Genomic DNA, 21,172 nt, shown 5'->3' with positions numbered 1-21,172 from the left:
AATATTACATGCATATCGGACAATGAGTTGTCAATCTGTATGAAAAGATTTCCAATACAACCATATTATTGAGAAGGAATGTTTACATGCTATACTCTCGTACTAGTATTACAGGGTTCTTGTGGCGTTCACCTTAGACACACATCTTTTTAACGATGTTTAAAAAAAAGACAGAACCAATTTAATGTCATATTTCCTTATTTTTTAAATATAACTAAAAGTCTTTTATCTGACAAGAATACCCCTATTTAGCGAACAAGTAATTTATTCTTTTTTCTGTTATTGAATACCAAGAAAGAAAATAAATCCCGAAATTAATTTGAAACTTTGATACTCAAAAGTTTCCCAGCAAAATATTCACATTCCCTGGGGATAATTAGTGTTCGTCCAGTGGCATATATAACAATTGTGATGACGAATTACTTCCTTTGTTCGAGAACAATCTTATTGAAATATAAATCTGTGATTTTACTAGGTCCACAGCTTCAATGAACCAAAGCAAAAGTTATACATCGACCTGTATTTAAATCAAATTGGTTCTCTTCTTCTTCTGGTATAAAATAGTCTATCGACATTCGATGATTACATACTGTTGGCATACGTGGACTAGTCTATTTACAACACTTTTACCCCTATTTATTCAAAATATATGTTTTTTTCTTATGTTCAATGTATACATGTATATATTTTAAATTGCGCTATAGTTCCGTAACTTTCTATCCAGTCGTATAAACGAATCGTCGGCAAGTGCGTACATTTTTTTAAATCAATATTTCTGGTCTGTTCCAATCTGTCCTTCACTATTGACAATGACTATATATTACATTTTCCCAAATTCACCCTTGGAAAAAATATTTAAATAGATTTTAATTTCATCAAATCTTATTTTTTGGGTATTATTTATATGTTTATGAATTATATTCTTTACACCAGAAATGTTATTTATAAACAAGCGTATGAGTTTAGTAATGACAAGTAAGACAGAGTTGTATATTATTCATCTGATAGTTCAAAATGGAAAGTTATAAGTTATAAGTTATCAGCCGTGTACACTGATCAATACCTGCAGAAGTGAAACGATGCATGAACTTGCAAGCCCGACAGGAAATCGCTTGAATACCTTGACGTGTCACCTCACACCCCTCACAATACCTTTGGAAGTAATACCTTTAGCCATGCTGGTGATCAGATGAGGGAAGCTCAAAATATATTTGTTTATTACTTTAAAGAATTATGAACAAATTAGATTTTCGAAAACAATTTTCACGGAACACTTATTTATGATTTCAACTTTGACTTTTCACCTAATTCCAATATCAACAGTTTAAAAACAACAGACCATGGTAATTTAAAAAAAGTAAGAATATTTTTCGTATCAAGTTAGTTAATCGGATAAAACAACCGTACGATTGACAAGATATCGACACGCAATTACGACTACATCGGTTACTGTAGTTTTGTTTCTTTGTGGTTTATAGACATATCGTTTTTATTAATCGGGAAAGAAGACAAAATGGCGGATCGCAGAGAATTGATACTCTAAATTTAAAATCGATGGTGATCGCTTATCTAGCGGAATAAAACTTTAATATCTATGAATTTGAGCATTTTTATACAGAATGAACATAATATCAATTTTTGATTTTTTTGCGAAGTTTCCCTTTAAAAGCTTTCAATTTACTGTTGAAGTAATTTATATTTTCAAAATATTAAGAATGAAAAATGAAGATATATGGACTATTACTTATTTTGTTGTCAAATCAAATCCAGATTTTTTCATACGTTATTATGAAAGAAACAAAATATATAAATAGTTTGCATAAAATAGACCGTCCAGTGGCATATATAACAATTGTGATGACGAATTACTTCCTTTGTTCGAGAACAATCTTATTGAAATATAAATCTGTGATTTTACTAGGTCCACAGCTTCAATGAACCAAAGCAAAAGTTATACATCGACCTGTATTTAAATCAAATTGGTTCTCTTCTTCTTCTGGTATAAAATAGTCTATCGACATTCGATGATTACATACTGTTGGCATACGTGGACTAGTCTATTTACAACACTTTTACCCCTATTTATTCAAAATATATGTTTTTTTCTTATGTTCAATGTATACATGTATATATTTTAAATTGCGCTATAGTTCCGTAACTTTCTATCCAGTCGTATAAACGAATCGTCGGCAAGTGCGTACATTTTTTTAAATCAATATTTCTGGTCTGTTCCAATCTGTCCTTCACTATTGACAATGACTATATATTACATTTTCCCAAATTCACCCTTGGAAAAAATATTTAAATAGATTTTAATTTCATCAAATCTTATTTTTTGGGTATTATTTATATGTTTATGAATTATATTCTTTACACCAGAAATGTTATTTATAAACAAGCGTATGAGTTTAGTAATGACAAGTAAGACAGAGTTGTATATTATTCATCTGATAGTTCAAAATGGAAAGTTATAAGTTATAAGTTATCAGCCGTGTACACTGATCAATACCTGCAGAAGTGAAACGATGCATGAACTTGCAAGCCCGACAGGAAATCGCTTGAATACCTTGACGTGTCACCTCACACCCCTCACAATACCTTTGGAAGTAATACCTTTAGCCATGCTGGTGATCAGATGAGGGAAGCTCAAAATATATTTGTTTATTACTTTAAAGAATTATGAACAAATTAGATTTTCGAAAACAATTTTCACGGAACACTTATTTATGATTTCAACTTTGACTTTTCACCTAATTCCAATATCAACAGTTTAAAAACAACAGACCATGGTAATTTAAAAAAAGTAAGAATATTTTTCGTATCAAGTTAGTTAATCGGATAAAACAACCGTACGATTGACAAGATATCGACACGCAATTACGACTACATCGGTTACTGTAGTTTTGTTTCTTTGTGGTTTATAGACATATCGTTTTTATTAATCGGGAAAGAAGACAAAATGGCGGATCGCAGAGAATTGATACTCTAAATTTAAAATCGATGGTGATCGCTTATCTAGCGGAATAAAACTTTAATATCTATGAATTTGAGCATTTTTATACAGAATGAACATAATATCAATTTTTGATTTTTTTGCGAAGTTTCCCTTTAAAAGCTTTCAATTTACTGTTGAAGTAATTTATATTTTCAAAATATTAAGAATGAAAAATGAAGATATATGGACTATTACTTATTTTGTTGTCAAATCAAATCCAGATTTTTTCATACGTTATTATGAAAGAAACAAAATATATAAATAGTTTGCATAAAATAGAATGTATGGCTTGACTAAATATGATACTTTGAATTTTGAATATCTTATGCTTTTAAAAGTGTATTCAACAATTAATTTTTGCAACGAAATAATTTTAGCCCTGACTGAAATATAGACATTGTTTTATTTTTAAAGTAGAATTATGTTTCAAAATTATCATTTCTTCTTGCAGGTTAAAAGTGAAACTCTTTTTTCAAAGAAAGTTTATCCACAAGAAATGGCAATGCACACAGAGGAAAAAGAGGAAAGTGAGGATTCAGATAATGTAAGGAGGGATCCTCAGTCTCAGACTGGACCACAAACATCTGACAATGAAAGTGTTGATAAATTTGTTGGTCGTGTGAAAAAAAGTCGTAAACGCCAAAGTATTGTGGAGTTAAATGAAAGTATTGTTGAATCTCAGGTTCATATGCATAAACTTCAACAGGAAACAGAAAAACTTCAAGATGTCAAAGAGGTTGAAGGTTCACAGACAAATTTAAACATTCTACAACAACTACAGCTTATTGCTGAACAACAGGAACAGTTACAGTTTCTTCAGAAACAACTTGAAGAAGAACTACAACAACAACAGCCCTCCACTTCAGTGTCACATGACAGGACTCCATCATCATCCATTGAGAGCAATAATAACTTTACCACTGTTAGTAACATTGGTGTAACAAGTAGTGACAACTTTAGGGTATCATGTTCAGAGAACATTATAAACAACAATGTGATATCAGTGGAAGATAATCAGACCTTTGTATCTCAACCATTGTCCATCTTTGCCTCTTCGTCAGCAGCATTTAGTCAGACATTGTCACCAAGTAGAACATGGAGTCCTTGTAAAGATTTGACCTTGACTCCTAGCAAAAGACAGCCAAGGGTTGCTATAGAAACACTATTTGACATTACACCTTATGTGACAAAAACATTCCCACAGAGGGATGAAAAATTGATCAATCAAAGTAACGAAAGTTTCCAGGAACAAATCAAGCACCCAACTCCTGTGAAATCTGAATTAAGTTATGTTAATGTATCCTCTTCTGTGCCTCCATTATGGACACCCTTAGCTTTGAGTGAAGCGTCACAAGACCAACAGACCTTGACCCCTAAAATCTGTGATAATGACATAAAAACATGCACTTCTCAGGTAGCCGCAATTGACCTCTCAGTAAAACGGCCAAAGGAAGATGATCATTCTGCAGCATTTTCACCATCTATTTCCATAGGTGCTGCACCAGTTTCTCCACAGCCAAAACCTACACCTACATCAGCATTTACAAGGGTCCGTAGTCCTAATAGAAATGATAATCAAAATGTTGGCTCATTGTCTCTCAGAGCGAATACACTCATGTCACCTGTGGATTTATCAGCCAAAAAGAAAAGGTTGTCAATGAGGAGAAATGTCATTACTGTTTCCAGTGAGAGATATCAAGAAGCCTTGCTAGACGATGAATGTGCCCTGTATTCTTGTCGACTTCAGAGCCCTGGTTTTACAGGACGTAGTTATGTTAATCCAGTAGCTACAGTGTTACAGGAGGGTGATGAAATGGTAAGTTATACATGTTATTAGACACAGTAGCCATATAGCTTTGATTCTATTCAGTTCTTTTCCCAGTACTTGGGGGAATGTTATGCCCTTCCTACAATAGTATAGAACAAGTCTGCAATTTTACAAGCCTGGGCTTGTGGGCCTTTGGTTGAGCATGAAGACTGCATACTTTATGGGATTGTGTCATATTACAAGAGTGGTATTGGGAATCTGGCATGTGTACCTTACCATTTCCAAATTTAAAGGGTGAAAGTTCAAGGTCACTATATTGCATTTAGGAAAAGAAAGCTTTGGAATTAAAATGGGATTGTAGTGGATGCCTAATATTTACGCTCATTTATTGTAAATTAACAACAACAGAATAAGTGCATTGTGGCTTAATAATTATTCTGATTACATAATATTAATATAAACAATGATAAAAGATCATCTTTTGACTTGTGAGGTCTGTTAAGTACATAATTATCTAAATCACCAGAAGTTTCCCATAGCTATAGATCATCTAAAATATATCCCCAGACAATATAAAACCAATAGATGTTTGATCAGTTAAATATTCTCCAAATAAAAACCTATAAGCCTTGTATGAGTGACTCACAAAACTTATCTCTGATCTAGTACAGCAGGTGTTTCATCAGCCTACCACTTAGTTATGTAAAAAGCATACAACTAAAACTTGCGGTCAGTTTTTCTAAATAAATGGAAGTTTATTAGAGTGCAGTTGAACTTTTTTTAATTAACAGACAAGATGTTTATTGTTCTTTTCCTGTCATAATTCTGTGATGAGATTTAACATTTATAACCCATTATCTAATTCAAACATATATATTGCATGTATTGAGTTGAAGTCAATACACCTCTATTCCTTGTTTTGTTCAACAGATGTATCAACTCATTAACAATAGATTTACTCATAAGTAGGAATTTGAAGTGTTAGGGGAAATACAGATCTTCAAATTTTACTCGAAGATTTCCACTGAAGTTGATAATTCATAATGTTTATATTGTCCCCCTCGCAACATGTTGCAGGGGCCATAGAAATTCGGGCTTCTGTCCATCTTGTAAGCAATCACATGAGTACAATTCTTTCCAGATTTTTATGAAACTAATATCATAGGTTTATATCAGAAATGTCTTGGATGAGTTAAAAAATCAGTCCCCATCAATTATTTTTAAGAGTTATGCCCTTGGAAACTTTACATGTACCTATAAACTATATGGAAAATTGCATCGTCAGCACTTTCATGTGTTCAATTCTTGCCAGATTTTATGAAACTTATATCATGGTTTTGTTCACCAATGTCTTGGTATTGCTTGGACTAGATTCAAAATCGTGCTGATTATCTATTTTATACCCAACTTCATGCATCCATCTGTCCCGCTTTAGGTTAAATTTTTTGGTCAGTCTTTTTTTGTCAAGCCTGCGACTTTTGTCGCAGAAAGCTTGACATAGGGATAGGGATCCGGCGAAGGCGGCGGAGTTAGTTAACTTCTTAAAAGCTCTATAGTTAACAAGATGATGGAAGACCTGGATGCTTCATACTTTGTATATGGAATCCTCATGTGACGAAGTTTCCGTCAGTCACATGTCCAATGTCCTTGACCTCATTTTCATGGTTCAGTGACTACTTGAAAAAAAAGTTAAGATTGTTTGTAATGTTAGATACTCTCTTATTATTAGTAATAGGATAACTATATTTAATATGTGTGTACCTTGCAAGGTCCTCATGTCTGTCACAGTTTTTTCACTTGACCTCGACCTCATTTCATGGATCTGTGAACAAGGTCAAGTTTTGGTGGTCAAGTCCATATCTCAGATTCTATAAGCAATAGGTCTAGTATATTTGGTGTATGGAAGGACTGTAAGGTGTACATGTCCAACTGACAGGTGTCATCTGACCCTGACCTCATTTTCATGGATGGTTCAGTGGTTATAGTAAAGTTTTTGGGATTTGGTCTGTTTTTTCTTATACTATATGCAATAGGTCTACTTTATTTGGTGTATGGAATGATTGTAAGGTGTACATGTCTAGCCTGCAGGTGTCATCTGACCTTGACCTCATTTTCATGGTTCAGTGGTGAAAGTAAAGTTTTTAAGTTTTAGTCTTTTTTTCTAATGCTATATGCCATAGGTCAACTATATTTGTTGTATGGAAATATTTTATGATCTTTTTTCAGTTGTGCAGGTTTTATTTGACCTTGACCTCATTTTCACGGTTTCATTGCTCAGTGATAAGTTTTGTGTTTTGGTCTGTTTTTCATAAGCTATAAGCAATAGGTCAACTATATGTGTTGTATGGAAGAATTGTTAGCTGTACATGTCTGCCAGCTGGCATGGCTCATCTTTCCTTGACCTCATTTTCATGGTTCATTGGTCAATGTTTAGTTTTCTTGTTTAATGTTAGAGTTATCATTTATGTGACAGTTGTAATAAAGCTTTATATTTAGGGCTATCAACATAATATCAATGATTAGTAAAGAAGGGAGACATTTCAGGTGTACATTCTTGTCTTGTTTAATGTTAGATTTATCATTTATGTGACAGTTGTAATAAAGCTTTATATTTAGGACTATCAACATAATATCAATGATTAGTAAAGAAGGTGAGACATTTCAGTGTGTGCACTCTTGTGATGAAGTTGGAGTTAGTACATATGTTCCCTATGATATGATCTTTCTATTGTAATGCCAAATGAGAGATTGACTCCAATTTCACTTTCCATTGAACATAGAAATGATTAGTGTGAGTGGGGGCATCAATGTACTATGGACACATTCTTGTTTTACATGAATTGACTTTTTATGTGAATATTTAAAAAGAACATATTTGTGTCAACATGTATAAACTGGTAGACATAATATAAAATGTCTCATCTCTCAACAACCACCTTGGTTATAACCTTGGTTATTACCTTGGTTATTACCTACTACAGATACAAGTACTACTTATGAAACATCTCACTTACTAGAGCCTGACGAGCTTACAGACATTCTCAGGACTGATACAAACAAAACAATAAACACACAAGTACTACAACATTCTTTTCTGTTTTAAAGCTGAAGTATTCAGAGAGAAATATCATTAAAATGTGAAGCTTTAGAAATTAAACACAACTTTTTGAACTTGCTTTTAATTAGTTTTAGCTCAACATTGGTGAAGATACTATTGAAGTAATGTGTCTTAATACTGCTTAGGCCTAAAATAAAATATTGTTTGTTTCCCCAATCCCGACCGACCCTGCAAAATTGGTGCTACTCATAAAATTTTATTGTCAAAACTAAGTGAAATATTATTTTATTCATTTTGGATTTTCAGGCTTGACAGGTTGTCCGACAATGTCAAGCTTTTTGGAAAAATAAATTTATTTCCCTACCTACCTACCCATACCTGGCTTGGCAGGGTCGGGATTGGGGAAACAGACAATATTTTAATTTAGGCCTTAATCTTTGAAAATTGTATTTATATGTGAATGTAGAGTTAAGAAAAATGATTCAAATTTCAAGATACAAAAAATGGTAAAAAAAAATCAGATTAAGCTTTTATGTAAGTTATAACTTGCTTTATTTTTAAAAACATAATAAAAGGATAGGTCACTGATTTTTTTTATTCAATAATTTGTATCGATTAATCATGGAAAGTCTTTACTATCATTGACTATGCAAGTCAGAAAATACTAAATGATAGAATTTTGAAATGAAATGAAATGAAAATAAAAAGACAGAGCTCTCTTATAACTTTTACATGTTTAGAAAATTAAAAAAAAAAAAAAAAAAAAAAAAAAGCATGATGGTTCAACATACTTTTTTTTTTGGTGCTACATTGCAACATAGATTAATGTACTTAATTATCTGAGTTATCTCCCCTAATCAAGCTGAGTTTATGAAAAAGATTCAATCAATTAAAACATTTTCTGTATTTATAAGGTTGAAAGACTTTCCTTAACTCTTCTTTATTACACAGGTTAATGATTTAAAACAAGCTTAAATTATTGATATAACATAGTAATTCATCATTGGGAAAATTGTGTGAATTGATGAAGTCATTTATTTATTCTTTCACTTCATGAAGGGTATTATATATATCAAAAGTTTTCTTGCTCTCTCTAAAACAAACACATTTTTACAAAACGGGCAAAAAAACATGGAAGATAAAATATGTTATAAGTTAATTATAGTCAGATTCAGTTTCCCATCAAATCATTTTTTTACTATCAAAACATTTGGTAGACTGTGCAATGTTGATTTCAGAGTATAATTGGCAGCTGTCCAGTGGCGAAATTGACAACCAACATCTTTTTTGGGGCAACAGGTTTTCATTTGATACTAAACACAAGCAGCTTTTGTAAACAAACCCCTGACTGTCTTGAAGAAGATTCTAAACATTTCTAGTGAGAGATAGTGTCAGTGAAAAGACAGTGGCAAATGTTTGAAATAAACGAAGAATTTATTGGCAAATAATGAAAGGCAGATGTGAAGCTGATGATAAAATGAATTGTATGTTCTGTTATTTGGCTTATCATTTCTCCTATTAAACTTTCTTGCAATTTAATTTGATGGATGGATATGTGTTATGCTAATATAATTATGGTTTTAAGTTCCGTGAAATTTGTGATGCATTATATTGTCTGTCAGGTTTTGGGAATTATTTTTTTTTATATTTCAGCATTTTATACCTATCCAAGAAGACAGTCCTGTTCGTCACTACATCCGGGAAGGTTCAGCATTTAGTTGTTATTCTCCTTGAAATGTTAGAGATGTGGACCAACACTGAACTAAGATAGTACTACAGTTAGTGTTAAACTGAATCAAAAGATTTATAATGTATTAGGTTGTTATTTATATAATTTGCCTAAATGAGTTTGAGTTTTCAACAATTTTGTATAACTTTGTCCATCACTTAACTTAGTGGTCTACTGGTAAAAAAGAATGATATTGAGGAATATTTAAGAACAACATAACAAAATGGGAATATATCTTATGCTTGAAAATGAATGTATACTGTTGGTTTATCATTAGGCCGGAAACAGTATGTTTTAGATTTCTATTTTTTTCATTCAATTTTTGATAAATTAAAATGTCGTATTTTTCTTGGTATTCAAAAGTTGGCTTGGAAAAGAACAAGCCAATTGTATTTTGATTTTGGAAAATATTCATTACATGCAAGTATCTTATGGAATTACATTTGACTTTTTTCATCATTTCACCTTCATAATGTAAAAATTCCTGACATTTTTTAATAGCAGCATATTATCTATATAAATATATGCAAGTATATAATTAGCACTCACATTAAAAGTTTAAAGTTCAGCACTGATCCTTTTCATCAGAATGACTGTGTCTTTGTACTTATGTTTATTGTGGATGAATTTTACAATGCCTTTAAAACATATTCATATGTATGCATTTGCCATTTCAGGATCTAAAGGACTATGGGTAATTTGATTGTTCGTACCACAAAATGAGAATAACATCACATGATTGATTGAATTTCCATTGTTAAATAAATATTTAACCAATCATAACATTTTTGCATACACTTTTGAAATATTACCCAGAATGCATTAGATTTTGCAAAGGTATTTTGCTAACATTGTATATTTATATATACCTAGATATTTGTGGAATATTATGATGGGTAGATTGAGTCTAGATTGAATGTTAAGTGTTTCGGTCACATTGTTTCCACATTGCATGATATATACCACCAAAACTATACATATTACCAACGTGTAGGGAAATTATATGTGTAATTCATTTGAAATGAGTAGAAGTCTGGTTTTGATATGAGTTATCTCCCATTGACCATGTATACATTATTGTATATTATATATATAAATATTTGTGCATGAAAGATAATGTTTAATTTTATTTAAAATTGAAATCTTTCTTTTCCTTTGTTCACAGTCTAAGACTTTGTGTGTTTTGTTCTCAGATAAATGTATAACATATTTATTTTTTTACTTTTCAAAAATTGAATTCCAAAGGGTTGTTATGTTTTGATGAAAACTAACAAAGTATTTATTTTCCTCTTGTATACATGTGTATGTGTTAGTTATGTGTATATAGAATTTATATCTAGTCTAGTCTTTTCATTTTATTTTTTATTGACCCATGTTAAACTTTCCCAACTGTGTGTAATAATTTGATGTTTTTTTTTTATCTGGTGCTATATTTTAGTTCTATTATATGTTGATGATATATGATTGTTGGACCTTTCAAAGAAGGAGATTTTTATTCTCGTGGAGGAGGCAATAAACAGGACTTTTTTGATCACCAGCCTTAATTCTGAGAAGAATTCTGGTGCTTTGAAGTATTTTGGCCTTTTTGAGTCTTTGATTGTTAAAAAAAAGTACAGATTTTTCAGTTGGTATCCTAGTCAGATCAGAACTTAGGTGAGAAAAATTTGATGAATCTTTTTGAAAGACAATTTTTTTTTAATTAAAGGGAAAATAATTTTTTAGTTACTTTACAGAAATCTTTACACTTATTAAGTTCTTCCTTATCGATGACTTTTGATTCTGTATTTATCAAATAATTTGGTATTTATATCTAAATATTAAAAGGAACATTTGACGATAACATAGATTTTGTGTTTTTCTCAAGATGCTTGTGATTAGTATATCAGATGCACTAAATGTAGCCATTTATATTTTCATTAGCTCAGGTTTCTTGTTATGACAAACAAATGGCAATTACTTGTGATCTGAACACTTGAACCAGTTTTGTCCACATATGATATTCAAATAAACAAAAGCCACTGGTTGTTAAGCAAGAAACCATCTGTTAAATAAAGGTAACAAGAGTAGTGTAGAAACCAACTTATATATACACATGTAGATAGCATTCTCAAATTTAGGTGGCAATTAAAAGAAAGATACCAATATTGTAAAACTTTCTTTGATCATGTGTTTACAGATCAAATGCCTTATTCAAATTGTATAAAGATAGTTGTGTTTTAGCCAAAATGTATAATCACTCATTTTATATTTTTGTCAAAGGGGTAGATAATAATTGTGATACTGTTAATATTCATGACCAAACTGTATTCACAGTTATTTCCCTTGTTTTTGTTACTTCCCTTTGTAGTTGCAAGGTATATTTGGGGGTTATCTACTTAGTGAATTTGCTATTGAAAAAATCTCATTGTAAATTTTTTATTGCTATGTCCTGAAAATTTCATAGTTCCAAAACATGGTTGGGTACATTTATAATAGGACAAACAGAATTTATACCTTGCAATTCCTAGGGTTCAACTTTGATACTTGTAAATATTTGTACTATTGTTATTCAGGGTCTAGGTTGCTGTACATAAAAGTGTACTATAGATAACCACTCAGAAATTTTTTTTATTCATATGAAGCAATATTTTTTTTTATTAGCTTTTACCTAATAATAGATTGGAAGGAACATTAACATCTGCAGATTCAAAATAAAGCTGAAAGTGGCAAATAAACTTTATTATCTCATCAGACTGTTAGCCAAGCAGATGCACATTTTGTTAAGATATCGCTGCCAGCCCTTTTACAATAAAATCAGAATAATTGCACTAAGCATTAGTTTAGCATGTTCAATATTCTGTGTGAGTCATCAGGTATTGATTAGAGTGACATAAGAGCTAATACTAGAATAAAACTGTTACAAGGCCAGTCAAAGTCAGTTCCTTGTTCAATAAACCAAACGTAGAAGCAACTCTGGGAATTTTCATCATCTTTTAATCTGACATCCATCACTTTGTGTCTATCATATGTTGTTTCATTTTGGTCCAAATAAAATTTAATTATTTACTCGCCACATGACAACTTTAGACTAATGGATGGTTATGTTCATTTGTCTGTCTGTCCCACTTTTGGATTAAAGTTTTTGGTCGAGGTAGTTTTGATGAAGTTGAAGTCCAATCAACTTGAAACTTGTACACATGTTCTCTATGATATGATCTTTCTAATTTTAATGCCAATTTGACCCCAATTTCACTGTCCACTGAGCATAGATATTGATAGTGGGAGTGGGGAATCCATGTACTATGGACACGTTCTAGTTTTTTTTGGTGTCAATGAAAATTCAAAAATGGCTTTAAGGGGAAACAATCAATGAAATTATTCAGAACAATTTTCCTGTTGATTAAATTTCTTTATTAATTTCATGTTTCCTTCCTGCAGTGTTGGCAGTTAGTACTGTTCATGCTTTAACACTGCTTTTAAATATTTGCAAAAGAATAGAAATATTTCCAGGTGAAGGTTTTTTTAGAGTTGGTCATGTGATACTATATATTCTTTTGACTTATTGTGTAAATGATTGACCATTAGGTATTATTCATTACCATGTGTACTGGAAATCCATTGATACCATTGAATATAATTTACTTTGAGCCCCCACCCCCCTGCATAGTCCAATTATATTACACATTTCTGTCTTGTTCTATGTATGCTTAGGACTGTTTTTTCATTCTACAAGATATTTCCAAATCAAAGAAATTAGTTCAGAAATTACACTCTCTCTCTAGAAAGCTTTCAAACTAATCAATGTAATAATTAAAAGATCAAGGGCAAGGATTTTTGGTTGAAAATAACAAACTCAGACTTTTGTTTTCTATTAGTTGACAGTGCATTGAGTTGGAAGTGTATAACTTTAGTGGACACCTTGAACAAAGATACTACATTAGTTTAACACTAGATAAACTATTTATTCATCAATGGTATAGTGAAACAAATTAAATATGTACCATTTCTTTAATGTTCGCATTTGTAGGTGAATTTCATTTAGGAAACTTGTTTTCACTTCAAATTAACAGGACTTAAGTTGAAGAAGATAAAACTAGTCCATTTTTCTTCAAATTATTCTTGTATGAGTCTATATTATTTTTTTTTTCATTCAAGAAAGTTGTCTTCACGATATATTGTTACAATTTGTTTCATTTTTATGCTTTAACCATGTGTTGTAACAATGTTTTATTTCTCAGTTTTCCAATGATCTCAGACCATTTATGTAGTATAATGGTTACTATGACAACATCTCCCTACATTCCAACAAAACACATTTTTAAAAAATGCCACAAAAGAGGTACAAGTTTTAAACAGCTAGTATTTGAAATAATATCTTAACATCAGTATTAATACAACATTAAGATGACTATTTCTTATTTTGAGTAAAACAAAAATCAACAACAAGAATTTACGAATATCATTCTAGTTCTAAGATATCATGTTCTTTATCAATCAATTTTGTGTACCATACCTAATGTTGATTTGTCTTTACCTATCATTTCATTTTAACCATCTTTTTTCTTTTGTCTCTTCTATCATTCCTTACATAGAGAAAATAAAGAAAAGTTCAAAATTTCTTTGTATGATTTGTAGTCTCACTCAAGCTGAAACAATTGATAGCTTTATATTGTGTGAATAAAGAATGAATGATCTGAAATCTTTCTCTTTGGTTTCTTCTTCAATTCATCTAATATGGCTTCTTTCATCTAACTGCTTGTTTTCTTCTTCTCTTTTTTTTTCCTTTTTCTTTTTTGTCTTTACCACTTTGTTTCTCAACCCCTCCCATAAATGTCTTTAAATCAAAACCAAAGAATTTAAAATTGATATACTAGAAATTCAATTTTTTTTTTAATAAATACTTTGCATAATTATAGTTAAATCATTTTAGTAATGATAATAGGATCCATGTCATTGGTTGGTGGAATGGGAGAAGGCTTTAAATCTTTAAGTAATGATAATAGGATCAATGTCATTGGTTGGTGGAATGGGAGAAGGCTTTAAATCTTTTTAGTATATTTCTTGACAAATTAAGATGCGTTGTTATATGTTTTCATGATAATAGGATCAATGTCCTTGGTTGGTGGAAAGGGAGAAGGCTATGTAGAGGAGTGTTTTTGAAGATTGTTCATGTTGTTCCATTTTATAAAACATTTGTATTTCTTTTTCTGTCACATTGGTGACTTATTGTCCAATCAATTTGTATTATAAAATTATTGGTATGGACAATTTTTCATCATAGAACAGATACTTTAATATGTAAGGTATGCCCATTGTTACCATTTCCTGTAAGAATGTGTTTACAGATAAAGTTGTGTCTGTTTATAAATCCACTCTGCAAGCCTATAAAAGGTCTTAGTAAGAATTTAAAGCTGTTTATGGTATTTTACCTTTAGGCATCAACTAATTGTTCAATGTATTTCTGTATTGATAGTTGGCAGGATGTATTAATATGTGAAAGTTGCATCTGTAAATATTCTTACTGGAAATCTGAAGAGGGTGTAACTGTTAGTCACAGGATTATTTATGTACTGACAATTTTTTCTACCAAAAGAAAAACAAGTTTGAAGAAAATAAATCTACACTATTTTTTAGGAATTAATTTCAAATTATTGGACATTTATTTATTGTTTATAATAAATGAGACTTTTTTCTACTGTTAAAACACCATTATTTATTGGTAGTTCATATTACACCAACAAAACAGTCTTTCATACAATGTATAATAAATATTTGACAATTTACAATAGTGTTTCTTCATTAATATGCCATAATAATGTACATCAATTCTCCAAATCAGAGAAAGAAAATTATTTATAAAAGTTATCACAGATGTAGCACAAACTAGTCCATACAGTTAACGTCCCTTTTGAGTGGCCAGATTGGTCATTATGGTCAGTAGTCCCTCTCTAATAACGAGAAATCTGAAATACAATTAGAATTCACAATCAAAAAAAGTATTAAACAATTAATGTAAATACATCAAATATAATACGGTAATTAGAAATATTGAAAAATGGTTTAATATTAACATATGTAAACAGAAAGTGTAAGTATAGCTTGTCAGTTACTGAAGGAAGTGTATGTCGTATGATGCTGTGTACTGTATATTTTAGATAGTGCTTTACCAAGATGGTTTAAGGATTCATTGTGAGTTTTTGTCATTCCATTAGTTTCTCAATGTTATAATGCATATAATTGGTCAAAAGGTTCATTGTTGTATGTGCATGCCTGTATGAACCTTGTTTTCATTCATTTATTCCTGCTTAGGTTTCATAAGATAAGGATTTCAGTTACTGTAACACATTAACAGGTCTCTTGAATAATTCTTAGTTTTACACAGTCACTTCAATATATAAAAAGATATGTGGTACATATTTCAATGAGACAGCAGTAATGCAACACAAACATCCAAATGACAGCTAGAGGTTACAATGACCTTGTTTTTATGTTGAATGATTAAAAATCTATATTTTTTTCCCAGTGAAATTGTTACATAGGTCAATATTACTGTTATTAACCCAGTAAAATGTTTGCTGATGTTGTCATACATGTATAACCATGATCCACAAAACTTATCCAATAGGGTCGACAAATACTTACACTACTGAGATTACTAGGTGCCTTCATAACTTTCCTGTCCCTCAGGGTACCAGTTTTTGGATCATAGCTTGCAAATGGACCACCAGTCAGATTATGTGAGGTACTCTCTACGTCAACTGATTTACCACAGAAGGTCTACAACAACAGAAAATTGCTTTGTTAAACAGTCTTTAAATAAAATGTCTACATTAAAAAATAATGCTTTATGCAACAGTGTTCAAAAATAAAATGTCTACCATAAAAGAATGTAGCTTTATTCAAAAGCCTTTTAGAACAGAATGTTTACAAAGGACAGCACTGGTTTATGCAAGTGTCTTGTAGAATAGAATGTGTACTACAGAGAACACTGCTTTATTCATGTAATATCTACCATACTATTCAACAGCCATATTATATAGATTGTTTACAAGACAGACCCTACTTAAGTACTTTATTCAAGAGCCTTGCAGAATAGATGATTTGATTTGATTTTTGGTGTTTTAATGCTACTTTTAAGCACCTCATTTAGGCTATTTCATGGCAGCCAGTTTTTATGGTGGAGGAAGCCGGAGTGCCCAGAGAAAACTGACAAGCCTAGTCAATTAAAATTGGAGTCTAGTGCTTCTGCACGAGCTGTGTTCGAACTCACAGCCTCTGGTTTGAGTGGCTAGTGATTACAGTAGTAACTACTGAGACCACTCAGCCACTGATGCCCCTCCTGAAGAATAGAATGTCTTCATTGAAAAAAATACACTGTTTTATTTAAAGAAGAGAAAGTAATACAATATCTACAATAAAAGAACACTGCTTTTGTTAACATTCTTAAAAAATAAAATGCCAATGATAAAATGAGACTGCTTTTGAAAACAGTCAATGTGAAAAAGTCTACAATAAAAGAACACTTCTGACATCACTAGTTTTTGATAATTGTTTTTTTTTTTTATTATTATCTTAGAATAAATATCATAATCATTCAGTGTGTAATAATGCTAAAATCTATATTATATTAACTTTACAAAATAACTTAGTGTTAGCCTTACTCTGTTATTCATTCTTAATTCTTCATAAAAGTGCATTGATCTTACTTTTCTTTAGGCTTTTTCAAAAATTGTCAGAATGCACACATTAACTAATTGTTTGAATTTGAATAAGAATGGAAACTTGCCATTACATAAGACTAAAAAAGATAAATCAATTGGTGAAATAAAACTGATGACTCAGCACAAATCAAATCTTGATGCCAAATAAGCATCAAAGTCAAATGCAGATCTATAGTTAAGTAAAACTGTGGTGATTTGTACTCATGAAATCGTTGAAACATAATATAAATGTAAAACTCCCAAATACATGTATAAATTAGATTGATTACTATTAATGCTAGTGAGTCACCAGCTTGAAGAATAGGCAATACTTACACAAAATATACAGTCTCAAGAGACGACTTGATTTTAGTTTTTTTTTTATATCAATTGTCTTAAAAATTATACATACTTTGTAAAATGATGTTGCTTTATTTCTTTGAGTGTTCTATACACAAACTTTATATTGCAAATTAATGTCAAAACAATTAAGAGGAGGATATAATGTCATCTTTATGAATAAAAAAAGATATGGTGTACATGTCAATGTGGAAGCAAAAAAAAAAAAACACATCACAAAAAATCTATGTTTGTCAGTCATCTGATGAAAATACAATTTGAAAACAAAACAAATTGTCATTTCTTTCACGGTCAGTAGCTTCTTTTTAAACATTAGAACTGGGTATTGTCAACAAGAGATATGTGAAAGGAGATATCACATAGGACCCCGCCAAATGTAAATAAGTAAATTGTTATGTAATTTTTAAAATTAATCAGGTTCTCAGAGGATTAAAAAAAATACATAAAATGGTAATGACTGAGCAACACAAACCACATAAGAGATCAGGGGTGGTGTAAGATAGGCATATCCTGCTCCTCATGTGACCCATGCTGTATTGATCATGTGTAGAACAATTTGCTTATGTCAGGGTACAACAGTTAACAAGGCCGAAGTCTCATAACTCTATTAAATATGGTATAGTCAAAATACAATGTGATCAACTGTACATGAGGGCAAATCAACCTAATAAATATAAGAAATTTCTGTCAAAGGTCTCAACTTGAGTTTGGTTCACAAAGTGCAATTGTGGTAAGTGGACAGGTGTAAGAACAGACAGACAGGATAATGACTATAGGCCTTTTGACAATTGAACTGCAGGATCCTAATAAGATGTACCCATATCCTCACTATTGTGACTGCTATCATTCATTGATAGTAGGAAACTCAGCTTCATTTATGATTCAGGATGAAATAATCAGTTTTAAATCCAGTAGTCATGAAAACAGGAACTTGTGGTTACTTATCAATTGTTTTATATAACCTTAAAATCATCAGAGAATCAGTTTTATTTCAAATTTTGATCTAAAAATGTTTCTGGTTTTTTTTATAGATTATACTTGATTTTCCTGTTTGAATTGTTTTGCACTAGTCATTTTGGTCCCTTTATAGCTTGCTGTTCAGTGTGCCCAAGGCTTTGTGTTGAAAGCAATACTTTGACCTATTATGATTTACTTTTTACACATTGTGACTAGGATGGAGAGTTGTCTCATTGGCACTCATACCACATCTTATTACTATGTTTACAACATATTGTAGGCTTATACTGAAACTTACAGTTGTATGTAAATCCTTCAGCTCAGTATCATGATAGGACTCACTGCAAAACAAATTATATTATTTACTCCAACATTGTAGTTCATTTCTGTCATCTTTTTATATACTTGATATGGTTTTAATTCAACAATTGCAATTAATTTCTTAAATAGCAATACAAAAGCTATTAACCTGAATAAAAGAAAATCAGTTTCCAAAACCAATATAACTACTAACACAAAATTATTTCTATACAAGTTACATAATTGAAAATATCCCTTTACTTTTCTTTTGTTATAAATGACTAAAAATGAGTCCAATCACATTAATTTCCCAGTTCAAAGGAATTAAATTAACTTTTTATTCTTGCACCAGCATGGCAAACAATGATGGAAATTATTTGACAATAAATAACACGGAATCAATTACAACAAATGACTACAAAGCTTTCTAATACAAACAATCAAATATTAAAACAACCTACTACATAATATCTTGTTTATTTTTATTGAAAATAATATCTCTTTTACAACAAAGTGAAACAAAAAAAACTGTTAATTACAAAAAGGATGTTGCACTATGAAAGCAAGAAGCACTTATATTGAGTTTAATCATCAAATGATTAAAAAAAGGACTGCATCCAAATTATACCGTTTTCTTTATGCTGAAGTGCATAAAAAGCTGTTAATTTACGGAAAAATGATCTGTTTGTGACCTACCATTATAGAATATGGTTATTTATTGAAGGTTTTACAAACTTTACGTAATGGATGAGACGGAAGTCCTGTCAGTTTTTCAATCCACAAGAGATTACGTTGATTAATGACGGGAAATAGACACGATACTTGTGGTATCAGTTTTCCCATTGTTTAGGTTTTTTATGACATCGTTGATTTCCTTCGGTTGTAATCATTTTTTATCAATCTGTTATGGGTCTCTTGTACCAGTAGATTACCATATTAATATCTAACATTAATAAGAACTGTAACATCATCATCTATCATTCCCAACCTTTTATTCTTTATTTAATGACTTAATGAGTCACACCTTAATATGTAATTACTAAAGAAAACTTCTATTTATTTCCATATTGGAGGACAACAAATAAGACACAAAAATAAATATTTTTTTATATAACTGGAATTAATTTCTTGGAAATCCTAAAAAATTTATTTGCTTAAAATTCCATTGTTAATTCCATTACTGGGCTATGGTTCTGATCCTGATAATTTTTGGAGAATAATTGACAATTCCCAGAGAGTCATATATTACTGCACTTGGTTTATAAAACTTCCTTTTCAGCTCTTTAGTAAATGCATTAAACTTAGAAAGAAACCCAAGATGGAGTAGTTTTTGAATGCAGTGGCTGAAACACTGAGGTCTATATTGTGGACTATATACTTACAGTTCTCTGTAATTATTCTGTACTCTTGAAGCATCAACAGATAACTTCTGTCTTTCTTTAGCAGCCTGAAAATAAATATTAACAAATGAAAAAAACTTCATAATTTAGTATCCATGATTATCTTTGCAAAAAAATTAAATCCTTAAAAATAAACATACATTTATAGGGCTACAAATATTCTAAATACATGTATATACAAACATTTTAAAAAATATTAAGGTTTGTTGGTTGAAATTTGAAGGAGGATTCAACTATACAAAGAGTTTTCTACACAATCTAGGAAAACTAACTACATGTGAGCTTCACAAATCTAAATCTGTCAAAAAAAATTGGCAAAAGTTCTCAAAAAAATACTCAAAAGTCCATTATATATCTTCAATGTAATATTAATTATTCTAAAAAAAGTTTGATGGCTGTTGGTGTGACAAGCTGCTGTCACAGAATGAGTGTTGAAAATAAAGCTGATATCAGACTAGGTTCACAAAAAATCTCTTAATGTGAAAACAATGTGAGTGTACATCTTAATGTTATTACACAAACATTCAAAAATGTATGATGAGTACTGATTGAAAACCGTATGAAGCTGATTATATATAAAAAAAAAAAAAAAAAAAGTACCCTGTTGTCATGTCCAGCCGATATTGACCATACAATAAGAAATTTTTTTTTCACTACATGTAAACTGTACCTTACAATTTTTAAAGATAAGGTTTAAACCAAACTAAGGGAAGGACAAAATTGAAGATCTAACAATGTTTGGCTAAATATCAGACCAAGTATATATAAGCTATTTATGGTGTTTGAGCCCCGTAAAGCCCTAGCTTATCTAATGAAGAAAATCTGTCTAAGGTTTGTCACAAAATTATATGTATAAAATAAAAATCTATAAATATGACTGTATGTAAGGTCTGAGTGTAAGATTTATCATTCTTTACAATGGAGAC

General features: G+C 30.7%; 2 protein-coding genes across 4 annotated transcripts in view; one reads left to right on the top strand and one right to left on the bottom strand.

Annotated features, from left to right (window-relative positions):
• The window catches only part of LOC143065226 (uncharacterized), a 79,424-nt gene extending 64,109 nt beyond the window's left edge, over positions 1-15,315 (top strand). For 2 of the 3 annotated variants that reach the window (XM_076238667.1, XM_076238668.1), the window contains exons 12-13: positions 3,447-4,811; positions 9,475-15,315. In XM_076238667.1, coding sequence (XP_076094782.1) covers positions 3,447-4,811; positions 9,475-9,555 — 1,446 coding nt within the window. In that variant the 3' untranslated portion in view covers positions 9,556-15,315. The remainder of the gene's footprint in view (positions 1-3,446; positions 4,812-9,474) is intronic. The other variant, XR_012975425.1, reaches the window with a different exon arrangement.
• LOC143065228 (cilia- and flagella-associated protein 69-like) overlaps positions 15,216-21,172 on the bottom strand; it is a 25,500-nt gene continuing 19,543 nt past the window's right edge. The window contains exons 20-23 of the mRNA XM_076238669.1: positions 20,229-20,293; positions 18,845-18,887; positions 16,172-16,306; positions 15,216-15,492 (exon numbers count right to left, since the gene is read on the bottom strand). Coding sequence (XP_076094784.1) covers positions 15,478-15,492; positions 16,172-16,306; positions 18,845-18,887; positions 20,229-20,293 — 258 coding nt within the window. The 3' untranslated portion in view covers positions 15,216-15,477. The remainder of the gene's footprint in view (positions 15,493-16,171; positions 16,307-18,844; positions 18,888-20,228; positions 20,294-21,172) is intronic.

The sequence above is a fragment of the Mytilus galloprovincialis genome, chromosome 2, assembly GCF_965363235.1.
Source record: "Mytilus galloprovincialis chromosome 2, xbMytGall1.hap1.1, whole genome shotgun sequence".
Lineage (NCBI taxonomy): Eukaryota > Metazoa > Mollusca > Bivalvia > Mytilida > Mytilidae > Mytilus > Mytilus galloprovincialis.
The sequence above is the reverse complement of the archived record's forward strand: the minus strand, read 5'-3'. Positions and strand labels throughout refer to the sequence as shown.